Raw genomic sequence first — 15,404 nt, forward strand, 5'->3', positions numbered from 1 at the left:
GAAGACTGGCCCAAAACTGTGATTGGAACACCCATAACCATCATTATCTCATTCTCTCCTATAATTTCATTCGCACACCAATAAAATAATGATAACATTCACTGAAATGAATTTGAATTGTGTACCAAAATGATTCTGCATTAGAAGTTCAGACAAAAGCAGGGCAAGAGAAATAACTCCATAGTAAAATCAATACAAATAAATCTATTTTTTGTTTATCCAATTACAAGTCAGCAGTAGTGCTTCACTAAATTTGATTGGCTAATGCCAAGTGACATAGTTGTCTCTCAACAGTGTGTATAAAGTCTGATGCTATTATTGTCTCTGAAACACATGGTTCCACTGTGTGTGTATGGTGAGGACAGATTAGGTCTAAGTGGCAATGCTTCAACAGCAGCAATGTAGAATGGTTAAACAGTAATGTGCAATGATCTACATATAACAGCCAATACACAAATATTGATCCGATTCTAATGATTTTTAGAAATGCTATAGTCAATACATGAAAGTGCAACTCTGTGTGTAAAGGTTTTGTTTTTGGTCATACAAATTTTGTATGAAAAAAATGAATGATGTGCAATAAGGGAGCCTTTCAATTTTAAAATGTTACTTTAAAACATTAAACTGCTCTCAAATTCACGCTAGTGTGGATTATTTTGTGTGATCTATGTGTTCTCCTAAGCTAAACATGTTATGGCATGGAAATATAATGGAGGTAATTAAAATCTTTCCAATATTTTTCTTACACCTTGTGGAGGAAATCAGCATGCAATCCCGTTACAGTGACAGGTGGGAGAAAATTTCAAGTAAGTATGTAGAATATTGTTTTGCTAATTTTAAACATGCTTAATGAAGGTGTTTTAGGTCGTTGTTTGTCTTTTGAGTTCAAAGATGACCATGACATCACTGACTAGTTTGGTTTGTGAGAACATGTATGGCTGAAAGGGCCAATTTGTGCTCTTAACTGTCTATGGCACACTTGATAGGAGATGGGGTTTACTTGATCAATAGAGGACTGCTGCTTTTCTGTGATTTATGCTGCTCAGGCTTTTGCTGTTCTCCTCCATTCAAAATATGTAGATCCAGTATGGATGAGACTGTATCAGGAGAAGAAATCCTGTGTGAGATCTTCCCAAGACTAAGGGTCAGTGTTGACTGTTTCAAGAATGACTTGGGGGAATATTTGAAGTATTTCTTCTGACTACTCTGAGATCACTTCCCCTCCTTCAGTTCATCATAGTGTTTGAGGTACATGTACAGTGCATATATTACATATACTTATCACACAGGTTCTTAAATGACTAATTTGATGACTAATATTCCTAGTGGTGGCCTACAGAAGTAAACTACCTTTCTGCAACACTAATACCTAACATGCACAGGAATTACATTCCATACCACTAACCTTTTATTTTATGTCTGTCTGATTGTTTCATCCTTACTTGCATATGAAATTGCATACTATAAGAGATGGGTATATAAAATTTGCATGTTGAGTCTCATAGTATTATCATTCATCATTCCATCCATTTTTTTAAATCTATTTGCCTTTATCTTTCTCTATTCTACATCTCAAATATTTAATATTTTAGCAGTTTTTAACCATTTATTCTGATAACCAAATTTACCTGTTATCATAGCCAAGACTGTGCTGATGTGATATTAAAACTACACACATGCATACATACATACATACATTTTTAACAAACTGCAGGTTTAGATTAAATCATTTACTGTCAACACAAAAAAAGAATACAACTACAAGCTCTCTGTGTGTGTGTGTGTGTGTGTGTGTGTGTACATTTGGATGTTTCATTTCATCCTAATATTTAATACACCCACATTTAGTACATCTCTTTTTAGGGATCAGTACAAATGAACTATCCCACCAAACTACATCATGCTGCCTCCATTACAGCTCCATCAGCTGTCATTGCCATTGATTCATTGACCACAACTGATGTTCTATCAAGGTTATAGTGTGTAGATACAAGATAACTGAATCTTTCAACTTCAAAGGATTCTGGTGTTCAATTTCACCACTTTGGAACTGCAAATTATCAAAAGCAAAAGTTGTATTTACTTTGAAATCAATGCGCAGAGCAAGAAAAATCTACTATTGTGAATTACAAGCACTTTTTCGGGTAGCAAAGCTGCACTTCTTTCATAAAATTAATCTTTTGTGAAGTATTTTACAAAATGAAATTGAGTTCTACATTTTTAAGAAGAAAAATAATTTCAAAAGTAAATTTCTTGCTTCTGTAGTGGTTTAGGTGTATGCCATTTGCTCACAAGTCGGGCTGTCTTGGACATTTTAGCTCTGTGGTATGTGTCACCAACTGCAGAGGAAATTAGCCGAGTTTGATTCCCAAATGCCAATAAGAAGTTTTCCTGCTACAGTTCGAGACTTGTTCTGGCCAAAGTATCATATATACTCGAGTCAAAATGCAAACAAAGATCCTGATATGCCATAGCATAATATGCCTGCAGATCAGGGTGTGTGTTGTTTGTTCTACAGATTACTCCCAATAAACTGCACAGACCCAGATCTTCAGGTGCATTATGTGATTTCAAATCTAGGTCTATGCAGTTGGACTTGATTTATATGCAAGTACATATAGTAGCTGGTGGCATGTGTACAATGTGTTTCAAATGCTCTGTGGGTTGAATCTGAGGGTAAGGGTGGGGGGTGGGTAATGCAGTGTTTAAGATTTATATGGCCACTGAATACCATTCAGCCTTGCTGGTCCCAAACTTTATACCTTTAAATATGTGAACCTGGCTGAAACCTTAGACCATGTGACATGTGCCGATGGCTCAAAACGACAAATAGATATTTATTTCTGACCGTCACCATGATACATTTGTTGGTGTCCCTTCTCTTTACATTTAAACATCAATTGTTATGGCTGCTATGGGGGGGGGGGGGGAGAAGTGGAAAGAGGCAGGAATTACTTTGATTCTGCTCTTTACACCTTTCACTTTTCTTTGGCACCTTCCTCTCATTTGCTAAGTCTGCTGTAGCCTTCATCTTGTTTGTAAACCTGTTTCCCTCAAAATGAAACAATGACTTGTTTTTAAAAAATTTTTAAAATACATTTGGTTTAGCAATGGCATACATTGTTTTACACAGGTTTTACACTGGGCAAATTGCTTACATTATCTGGGGTCAAAATAGAAATAAAAAGGAATCCAGTAGGGATTGTCAAACCAGGCTTGGATAGAAAATCATCACATTTGTAAACCAAAGATTTTGTGGTAGACTTTTTAAAAGCTTATTGTTACAGGTATCAATTCATTAAAATAAAACATTTTAACATCCTATTTGGATTTCATTCAACCCAGGTCATTTCCTCCTTGTTATTAGAGCTACCAGTAGCATATCCCTGTTAGGAGTCAACTGAGCCCTAAGTTGCCAAACCCTAGTGTCACATTCCAATTTTTAGCAGTCAATACTGATGGTTGATGCAGTACCCTATTTCCCATGTTAGTAAAAGACACGACTGTGAGTGATGTGTGTGTATGTGTGTGATTTGGACCTTTAACGTAGCATTAACAATTTTCAGTCATATTGCTACAATGTCTGCAGTGTGGCAGTTTATAGTAATGTCTACCACTGGGGCATCATGCCACAGACATGTAGTATGATGTCCCACCCAGTCATATTATCCTGATACCTGAGGCCAACCATTCCTAACACTAACCTCCTAATGCTGAGTGCCAGACGAGGCAGCTGTTAGTACCATTTTTTAAGTCTTTGGTATGACTCGGCTAGGTGAGCAATGTAGATTTGACATATCTGTTAGTGCATAATGCACTGCCACTGGTCTATTAAGTTCACTTTGAATCATCTGATTAAAAAAACAGGAGGTCCTCATTTTGCACCAGCATGCATGACATTCTTAGCAGTATGAGCTGGTCAGCCTTGGGAAATATAGTTTCAAGATATGACTTTCTCGAATACTCATCTTTACTCATCTTGTGGGATAAGGGCAATTGACCGACTGTCACATGGTGGAGTAGGGTTGCTATAAATACTGCTAACATTCAATATTTGCCCAGAGGCATATTTTCAACTGAAGAAAGGAATAAACAAAAGTCCACGTGACGATGATAGGCAAAGCTGGTAAAGGCTTTAAAGATTTCTTGTCAACATAATTACATTGTATGATTTCTGTGTAAATAATGTTCACAATGGTAGCATACCATGCATCCTCTTCATTACATCTGTCTAATTTACTTGATATTTTGGAAATGGGAGCTTAAGGTGGAGCAGTATTTCAGCATCCATTAACTGACTACCAAACTGACCCCGGTGGGTCAAGAGATCACTACACACATAAACAATGGTCTTACAACTGGTACCTGTCCCGCTGCAATCTGTTTCTTTCAAGGTTAAAGATACTATGCATCATCAAAACAAAAACTGCCTCATTATACCATAAAAAATGCATCACAACAAAAACTGCCTCATTATACTGTAAAAATGCATCACCAAAAAAACTGCCACATTATACTGTAAAAAATGCATCACCAAAAAAACTGCCACATTATACTGTAAAAAATGCATCACCAAAAAAACTGCCACATTATACTGTAAAAAATGCATCACCAAAAAAACTGCCTGATTTTACTGTAAAAATTGCATCAGAACAAAAGCTACCTCATTTATACCATAAAAAATGCATCAAAACAAAAACTACCTCATTATACCATAAAAAAGCATCAAAACAAAAACTACCTCATTATACCATAAAAAAGCATCACAACAAAAACTGCCTCATTTATACCATAAAAAAGCATCACAACAAAAATTGCCTCATTTATACCATAAAAAAGCATCACAACAAAAACTACCTCATTATACTGTAAAAAAGCATCACAACAAAAACTGCCTCATTTATACCATAAAAAAGCATCACAACAAAAACTACCTCATTATACTGTAAAAAAGCATCACAACAAAAACTGCCTCATTTATACCATAAAAAAGCATCACAACAAAAACTGCCTCATTATACTGTAAAAAATGCATCACAACAAAAACTGCCTCATTATACTGTAAAAAATGCATCACAACAAAAACTGCCTCATTATACCATAAAAAATGCATCACAACAAAAACTGCCTCATTTATACCATAAAATTTTTATTATAAAACATACATTCTTCTTGGACGGAAACAAAGATATTTATGACTTTGTAGGAGAACACAAGATCCTAGAAAAAAAAAGACTGCATGGATAATCAACCACTATTATCTTACACAACACAATATCTGTGTTTGCATATTTCCTTATACTCTTATATGTATTTATGTTTTGGTCTTTATGCAAATATCCTTTATGATTGGAAGCAATAAACTATTGGCACGACAAACTCTTTAACACATTAACCCCTGGAGATTTTTGACATTTTCGTCTGAAATTCGAGTAGGAAACACATTTTGAAAGCTATTTTTGAATAGATCTGAAAACACCAAATCCCAGGTGATCTTTCAATAATATATTGCCTAGTTGTGTTAGAAACATCGTTTTTCATTGGCTATTTGGCTCGCGCATGAGCAGAAGGGTAAACGTTGGAGTTCTTTTATTTACTTTTGCTAAAGGAAGCCATTATTTTTGTATCAAGACCACTCTTTATTCCAAACGCCCATATTACTTTTTGCAAAGGTTCATCTGTCTGTTTGCAGTTCATACCAGTTTGCCTTATATCAGAGACCAAAAAGTCTAAAATCCGGACTTAAATCGGATTCTGACCATTGGCGAATTTTGGGTTGAAAAAAATTGGGTCAAAAAATGGGGGTTTTCCCTCTGTATTTTGTAGTGCAACTAGAAATTCTAGATTATTTGGTATCATTGTAGAGCTAAATCTGTCCACCTTTCTATAATACCACCCACTTTAGTGTATCATTCATGAACATGACACTACAGAGTTTGGCAGTAGGCTACTACCTCTTGCCATGTTAACTCATTGCCAGGGGTTAATGTGTTAAGATATAGGCAACTTAATTGGGATTTCATAGATCAGAATCATTTACATCAAGGTAGCTGATTCTACTGTGAGAGAACGTGTAAATAAATCTCTTGGGTTGGTTGATCATAGTCTACATAATTAAAAGTTATCACTGTAGTATCAGATCGTGGTCTACATAATCAAAAGTTATTACTGTAGTATCAGATCATGGTCTACATAATCAAAAGTTATTACTGTAGTATCAGATCATGGTCTACATAATCAAAAGTTATTACTGTAGTATCAGATCATGGTCTACATAATCAAAAGTTATTACTGTAGTATCAGATCATGGTCTACATAATCAAAAGTTATTACTGTAGTATCAGATCATGGTCTACACAATCAAAAGTTATTACTGTAGTATCAGATCGTGGTCTACATAATCAAAAGTTATTACTGTAGTATCAGATCATGGTCTACATAATCAAAAGTTATTACTGTAGTATCAGATCATGGTCTACACAATCAAAAGTTATTACTGTAGTATCAGATCATGGTCTACATAATCAAAAGTTATTACTGTAGTATCAGATCATGGTCTACATAATCAAAAGTTATTACTGTAGTATCAGATCGTGGTCTACACAATCAAAAGTTATTACTGTAGTATCAGATCGTGGTCTACATAATCAAAAGTTATTACTGTAGTATCAGATCGTGGTCTACATAATCAAAAGTTATTACTGTAGTATCAGATCATGGTCTACATAATCAAAAGTTATTACTGTAGTATCAGATCATGGTCTACATAATCAAAAGTTATTACTGTAGTATCAGATCATGGTCTACATAATCAAAAGTTATTACTGTAGTATCAGATCATGGTCTACATAATCAAAAGTTATTACTTTAGTATCAGATCATGGTCTACATAATTAAAAGTTATTACTGTAGTAACAGATCATGATCTACATAATTAAATGTTATTACTGTAGTATCAGAGAGCCAATTCATCCTTCAGGGGCAAATAATTGTGTAGACGTACAATTCACAATACTGGAGGAAAATTTGTTTGAGTGCCATGAAAGGTTTCTTAATTATGGACTGATGTCATCTGATCATACAATAATAATAGGGTCTGTTCATATTGGTAAACATGATACAGTATGTTCTCTAATGTGATCAGCTTCGTCTGCCATCAGCTGTAATTAAATATCTTCATCTGTAATAGACACAATACCTTCCACAGCTGGTTAATTTTTCTGGCAGAGGTAGGCTCTAAGCCTTTTTATATAACCCTGGTTTCATTTCATTGCTGTAGCTTCCCTTTGTCTGATGTTTAATTCCTGTTGTATGATGTGACAGCAGATTCAATGTCTTCCTGATATGCATTAGTTGTATGCATATATAACTTATCTCTTAGAAATCAGTGCATTGTATACTTTGACTTTCAAGTTTTCTCTCTTGTCTTGGCACTAGGTGGTGCACTGATAGATATTTCAAGGGTATTTGCAAGTAGAAAGATGTTTTCCATCATTATATCAGTCACTTGGTATATAATTAGGTAGATTCAGATGTACAAACTGCAGGCTAAATATACAATACTGTAGTTTCTTTAACTCTAAAAGCTAAGTAAAATTGTTTGATGGGATGATTTATTTTGGATGATGAATTTCTTTATCTTTTTATATGCATTGTTTTTGCAAATGTCAGAAATATTTACATTTCCAATATGTACATGAACTCTGATAACTGCAAAGCACTTACCAAGCTATTGGTACTGTAAAATTGAATCATGTTATGATGATTGTGACACACGTACCAAACTATGTTATTAAATGTCATATGCCTATCAATAAAACATACTGATTGCAGTATCTTACTATATGCATGGAGTCTGAAAGCTTATGAAAGTCACTTGCTTTTTGTAAAATTACTTTCCATTTGGAAGTCAATGTAACTAAATATTATGGAATAAAATAATGGAAAATAAATGGTTTTCTCAACATGAAAAAAATACGTAAAATAACTGAGACCCATTCCCTCCCCATCTTAGTGCTGCAAAAATCCCTTACCTCAATGACTAATGCATTGTGTATAACAATCACATATGTCCCATCTTTCCTAAATGTGGACCAATGAGAAAGATCACTATTAAATATCAGTAAATTTAAAATTGCCACTTTCTGTGGCCTTACAGACTTCAAATAACTTCTGGCCTTTTCAGTTTAGCTCAAACTTCATTGGTCATAATTAATCAACTCTAATTGTTGCTGACTACATTACAATTATGATAACTTGTTCTTTTGGTAGAATGCCTCCATATTTACTATTATTTTGTGAAACAATCATTGAATTTTCCAAATAATCTGAAAAATAATGTACACATGACTTAATCTACCCAACATTGTAAAATAATGAAATTATTATTAATTGCAATTATTTGTGTTTATGTTTATGTTGGAAGACTCTAAATTGATAAATCAATAAATCACTTGAATGAATGCATGCAACTGCAGTTGAGTATGATTATTTACATTTGTCCTTTCATTCTTTGTCTTTGTTTATTAAACTGACTACTCAGTTTTATGCAAAATAATTTATCTTTGTCTTTTAATGCCTGCATGTCATTTCTGGTGACCAAACTTCAATGTCCTGTGTTCTCTGCTTGCTTGCTGAGCTGTGCTGAGGGACTCATGGTACTATGGTAATTTTGTTCCCAGAGTAAACCTATGCAAATACCATGATATTAAAAATTCAATCACTTTAAATTTCTGAGTGTTCATGATAAACATGTTCAACAGCGTAGATACATACTTGTTGACAGCTGCTGTTTAAAGAAAAGTATATGAGCCATGGCATTTTCTGGATCACTGTTTGTTTGAAACAACTGTGCTTTTAATTCTGCTCCAGAGTCAGGTGCTAATATTTCAGTACAGCGTGTTCCAGACTTGAGACTGTTCAAGGACTGAAATTCCATCAATAAAACAATGTCTCTATTATTTTTCTTCTTCACATACAACTAGGATAAACTCTCAACAAATTCTTTTTATTAAAATCTAACTTTCATTATCAACCAATCCTAGTCAGCCAAACCCATATATAGTCTATTTTATCTTTACCCATTTCCTTACTGGTTCCCATTTTTCCATGCCATTAGGACGGTGAGTCCTGAATGCAGAAGAGGAAGATCAACACGCCGCCTATTATATGGGCATATAACTCTGCTGTAGAATGGGCCCATAATCATCTGCTCAAGCTGTAAATGCCTTATGTATATACTCACTATAACTCGAGTCAAACTGCAACAAGATAATGATTCTGCCATAGCATAATGTGCCTGCAGATCAGGGTATACGTTGTTTGTTCTACTGACTGCTAGTAACAAACTGCACAGACCCAGAAATGCTGGCACATTATGTGATGTCAGGTCAGGGTCTGTGCAGTTTGTTGCTGGACTTGACTTGTGAGCAGGCAGATATGGTATACAGAATATCCTGAACTGAAAAGCCTGTCATAAGGCTGACCTCAACACAAGGGTATCTATGGGTGACATCTCAACATCCTAATCCTACTTAAAAGCCTCACTTTTACTTGGTATATCAAAAGTGCTGTCTTACCAAACATTGATCAGATCTGACCCCATGAACTATCTGCCACTAGTCAGTGGCATCAGCCTAGAACACAGGCTATAATGAAGCTGTGCATCAGAATCCAGATTGATTACCCCTCTCCATGAATGTGAGATCTGTGTCTGTGATTTAGATTTTTAATGTAGCTTTAACAATTTTTCAGTTATATCGCTAGGATGTCTGCAGTGTGACAGTTAATAGTGATGTCTAGCACTGGGGCATCACACTGCAGACACCTAGCATGATGTCCCACCCATCCACATTATCCTGAGGCAGACCAGTACTAACACTAACCTCTTAATGCTGAGCACCTAGCAAGGCAGCTGTTAGTACCATTTTTGTAAAGTCTATTGGTATGACTCAGCTGGGGTTCGAACCCGCGACCTCCCGCATCCGAGGCATCCACTCTAACCACTAGGCCACCGGAGCAGAATGTGAGATCTAAAAACTACTGATAGTTTCAACTGAACAGGCCTAATTATCAATATTGAATACACTGTATTTAAAACAATGCTGTTTCCTGAAAAATTCATAAAGATAAAATATCAAGATAATTTCAGTGTGCTAAATTGGTACAGAGACATAGAGTTCGGTTTTTTGTATGGGACTGAATGATTGAATTGCTCTTGCCATTTTTCAAATCCTTATATATTCAGAAAAAAATTAAATTAAAAAGAAAGACTTCAAATCCAGCAGTCTTCTTTCATTACATTTGCTAGCTGGAAGAGATTTTAGTTTTCTTCAGAAATTGAAGTTTTCATCAATTAACATTTGAAAATCCAGCTGGTTGTCATGAAGAATAATATCTATTCTGGCACACCAGCCTAAATTTACTTTCCACAAAATTATTACTTACCATATATTCATGCTTATAAGTTGGTTTCAACTACAAACAACATAGACCCTGATCTGCTGTCACACAGTGCACCCGCAGATCATCGTCTATTTTACTGTTTTACTTATTATCCCTAACAAATTGTATAGACTCAGATCTGTTGGCACATTATGTGATGGCAGATCTGGGTGTGTGCAGTTTGCAGTTGGACATGACTTATAAGCGAGTACATATGGTAGGTATGTAAATTATCATCACATCTTCCTTCAGAACATGAATGAAAGCTCCAATTAGGCTTGGAATATATAATTACGTCCATGCAATGCTGCCATTAGTCAAATGGAATAATTCCCCTAAAGACATGATTAAGATAAAATTAAGCAAGGCTCAATTTGTGCACAGGAATCCATATGCCCAGCATTACTGCACCTACAGATACTATGATGGCCATATTTGTATGATTCATGGTCTGAAAATCAGTGAAATACCAAACCTCCAAGTCTTACCTCTGCCAATCTTCAGATGGTGGTGGTGGGATTTTGAGACTCAAAAATTGTGGGGTTTGGTCCCAAAGAGGTGGTAGCATGTGACCAAAGTAAACAGTATTGTATAATGGAGAACAAGTTACCTAGTCTTAAAAACTGTAGAAAAAGACTGGAAATTCAGTTCTGAATAAAAGAAGATAAAATACATCTCTTCTGGAAGAATTTAATAAATGTCCACAAATATAAACAAGTGGAAATCTTGGTACTTTCATATATCATCACAATTTGCACTTGAACACACAAGCTAACATTAAATAAAAGAAGAAATAATGTGTTAAAATAACAAGCCTCTGCTACAGATTTAATGTGACCAGTATTTTCTGAATCTCAATGTGCATTTAACATTAAATGGCATAATGATACCATAGTGATGACAGTAACAAACAAGAGGTCCAAATGTGCCTGAAATCACTCACCTGCATGATGTCTACTTAAGTCAATGCAAAAGCAGTTCACAAGAAAATCTGAACCAGTAAGGAGCCTCTTGTCAAAATACCTTCAAATTCTGTTGATAGTTTATGGAAAAAGGCTGATTAAAATTTGTTGTGGGGTTTAATGCCATTTTTCAGCACACGATAGGCTATGTATGGCAGCCAGTATTAATGGTGGAGGAAGAACAATATACAATGATGCCATTTGATGCAAGGCCCTTCAGTGTACAATGATGCCATTTGATGCATTCCCTTCAGTGTACAAATAATGCCATTTGATGCAAGGCCCTTCAATGTACAACAATGCCTTTTGATGCAAGGCCCTTCAATGTACATTAATGCCTTTTGATGCAAGGTCCTTCAATATACAATGATGCCATTTGATGCAAGGCCCTTCAATGTACATTAATGCCTTTTGATGCAAGGTCCTTCAATATACAATGATTCCATTTGATGCAAGGCCCTTCAGTGTACAATGATGCCATTTGATGCAAGGCCCTTCAATGTACAAATAATACTATTTGATGCAAGGCCCTTCTGTGTACAATGATGCCATTTGATGCATTCCCTTCAGTGTACAAATAATGCCACTTGATGCAAGGCCCTTCAATGTACATTAATGCCTTTTGATGCAGGGTCCTTCTATGTACACTGATACCATTTGATGCAAGGCCCTTCAATGTACAATCATGCCTTTTGATATGTTTCATGGCAAACCTAATTTAAATAGCCAGTACTACCAAAATGAATTTACATCCAGCACTATCACTTGTATGGATGACATAATAAAACTGAACTGTAAATATGAAATAAATAATTAATTTAACAGCGGGATTAAAGCTAGAGAAATGGCGAGCATTTGGCTCATGTAAATATTCCCTCACCCTTCCTGCATTAACCAATAATGATTGAACTGAATCAATGGTTAAAAAAAAAACACTCTTCTAAAGATAGTGGAGCCCCAGGTGACTGAGTGGTATCTTATATTCATTATCAGCCATAGTGTTTTTTTGTCCGGGTTCGTTGAGAGACTGTCTGAGTTTTTATATGTCTGTTTCACATGTGTTATTCTGTTGTCCCCAGTGCTTGGTTCATTCTGTTGTTCGTTCAGGGTATCACAATATGCAACAATGCTATTTTCATCTGGTTTGTCGTCTTCCTGTTCTGAATTAGGGTCATCACTTTCTTTGAATGTGCAAGATGGATTTTTGGCAGGGATTGATTCTTTTTCTTTCTGGCGTGTTAATTTTGTTGATTGTTGCCTCTGTTTTTGAGCTTTTAAACAATGTACCTCATTGTTGAGCATGTTACTGATGTAATGTGCTGAGCTTTCAAAAGACGTCTTTTTATGATTGGGTAAATGAATACACATGTCAGCACAAATCATATCTCTGTATTTAATTTTGTTGAAGCAGCATAATTCTTCAAGAGATCACTGATCAAGGATGTGTATTTTTCTCGTACTTCCATGTAATCTTTGGCAAGATCTGGATCCATTTTAACTGGTACAAAGTGAAGGTCGCAGATTCACTATTTAGGGTTTGAAGTTAAGTTGAGCTTGAATGCACTTAAAGAAGCTTTGCAAGGAATATAAAATACAGATGAGCAGTTAGTAGCATATATATGGTAATATGCGCTGTTCAAACTGTCTAATGTTAGGATGTGGACATCTGCTCTAATATCCTGTTCAGTGAATTTTCTTTCATCTGTGAACATTCTTCATTATCATGACACTGGGCTTCAACAAATACCAATTTGCTTTTCTGCCTGTCCTCCTTGACTGATTATATTTTGTCCAAAACTGCATGGCATTTTAAAAAACATTATTTAATACAAAGTATCAATATGTTCATCTGTGAACATTCTTCACTGTCTTGACAAAGGGCTTCAACAAGTACATATTTGCTTTGTGTGCCTGTTGGATGTGAAAAATTATCTTTTGTCCAAACCTGCATGGCATTTTTTATTAAAAAATCATTAAGCACAGAATATCATGGTGTTGTAAATCTTACAGGGGATTTTAATTTCAAAATACTGGTCAAATCAATCACTATTCAATTATGTCATTCCATCCTGCTCCTTCCTGTTGGTCAGAATCCCTGCTCTCAGGACCTCTACTTCCTGGGTCTGTACTCTGTTTCAAAACTGGTTCTTGTTTTCAATACAGCATAGTGCTTTTTCAGCTGATTAAAGTAGGCACAGACTTTCTTTTTCAAAATCTCTGTGACCTCAAGGGAGAGTTTTCTGTCAGTCAAAGTTGGGGAATATCTGTGTTTCACTTCCAATAAACAGTTTTGGCTGCTTAGCTTAGACCATAACTTGAACTTTTAAAAAAGATGTCATCAATGATGACCGCTGGTATAAATTAATAGTTCCACCATCTCAATGCATGCGTCATTACTTAGTACCTTATTTATCTTTACCTGTCCCTTGGTGAGAGTGTTTTACACCATATGATCCAATACTGGTAACACAAGGAAGGGCTCTGGGTGTCCAAGAGCAGAGTGGTCTAAAGCACTCACCCGTACCAATCACTATCATGTCACATCTGTCTGCAAGAGTCTCTGGCCCAGCCAGTGTGAGAACACTTATAAGCTTCCTGTCGGTCAGAGGTTCTTGCCAGGGATTTCCCAGGGTTATTCCTCCATCTGGTTATACTGGCTGCCATCATAGCCTATCTTGCACTGAGAAATTGCATTAAACCCACAACAACAAACCCAAGAAAATAAAAACCAACAAGGTCCCCCAAAATAGACTAAAATATAGAGAATATATGGTGTCTTTAAATAACTACAACCAGATTTAGTTTCATTTTTGAAGTCTGATTAGTTTTATTCAAAGCAACCAGTCCACAAAATTTTCCAAATTTGCCATGATCAGTAATTATTTTCCTATGTGGGAAAATATTGGAATTATTAACTGGCACACTGACCACTGATAATAGCCAGCTATGACTTCCACTCTAAACCACACTGAGGCGACTCTGAACCACACTGAGGCAATCCTAAATTATATGCATGAATAGAAAGATACAACACCACAGCAAGCAGCCTCATTTTAGAATTAATTCCCAACCATGATGTTCAGATCCTGACATGCAGGGGAAGAAATGAATCTGAGATTATGTAGGCTGTTTCAATGATTTAGATTACAACCATTTTAGCTAGGTGAGTAATAGCTTACATACAGTGACGTAAGGCATTATACAACAGTACACTGTATGAAGCACTAACATTTTGGTGTAAACCTAATGCCATCAGAAAGGTTATAAGAGATTAAAGTCCAGTTCACATCTGTGTATTTAAAGTTTCCAAAATAATTTCATTACACAGTCAAATCAATTTATCTGCTGTGAACTAAAAGAGACAATTAATTTTCCCTCCATTTTGGCATTTTCAGATTGACAGACAGATTGGATATAATGTGGGTTGTACTGCTGATGATTACTTTTTTCTTCCAGAGCAAACATTTTGGCCTGTAAGAAGCTAAACAGAGTTATTGATATGGAAATATTATCACTGACAAGGTCACAATGTGGATTACGATGATTAAATCAAATCATGAAAATGCCCATTTCCACTCATAACATAATATTGGAGTAATTCGTCTGAATTGTCAACCTAGCACAAAAAAGTAATCAATCCAGGATGGACTGGCAATGGAGGAAAGCTTGTAGTTTGTTAATTCATCATTTCTTGTCTGTATTTTTAAGTCATCACTATTCTAAATACTTCTCAGGATGGAATGCTGTTTCAAAACTGCAAGCATTACATATTTTGTCAGTTTCATATTTTGGATTCATTTATCCACATATATAAAGTTGTACATCGTTTAGTGTACATGCAAGTTTGTTATTCACCTGATAACAAGGACTGGTAATGCTATCAAAACCTTCTGGCTTATAAAGTGGCAATTAGTGACACGTTTATCACCTACTTTTTCTGAATTCATTTAAACATGCTAATATTTTCTGTCTCACTGACGCCTTTCCATAACATTTACA

The 15,404-nt window shown here is 35.4% G+C and overlaps 2 protein-coding genes across 2 annotated transcripts in view; one reads left to right on the forward strand and one right to left on the reverse strand.

Annotated features, from left to right (window-relative positions):
• Positions 1 to 15,404, reverse strand: part of LOC149784987 (cysteine--tRNA ligase, cytoplasmic-like) — a 247,627-nt gene that overhangs the window by 109,550 nt on the left and 122,673 nt on the right. The gene's annotated exons all lie outside the window — the stretch shown is intronic.
• LOC149784988 (uncharacterized) overlaps positions 372 to 15,404 on the forward strand; it is a 123,545-nt gene continuing 108,512 nt past the window's right edge. Inside the window, exon 1 of the mRNA XM_089978665.1 lies at positions 372 to 806. Coding sequence (XP_089834791.1) covers positions 668 to 806 — 139 coding nt within the window. The 5' untranslated portion in view covers positions 372 to 667. The remainder of the gene's footprint in view (positions 807 to 15,404) is intronic.

Source organism: Sinohyriopsis cumingii, chromosome 13, assembly GCF_028554795.1.
Source record: "Sinohyriopsis cumingii isolate HCF-2022 chromosome 13, ASM2855479v2, whole genome shotgun sequence".
Taxonomy (NCBI): Eukaryota; Metazoa; Mollusca; class Bivalvia; order Unionida; family Unionidae; genus Sinohyriopsis; species Sinohyriopsis cumingii.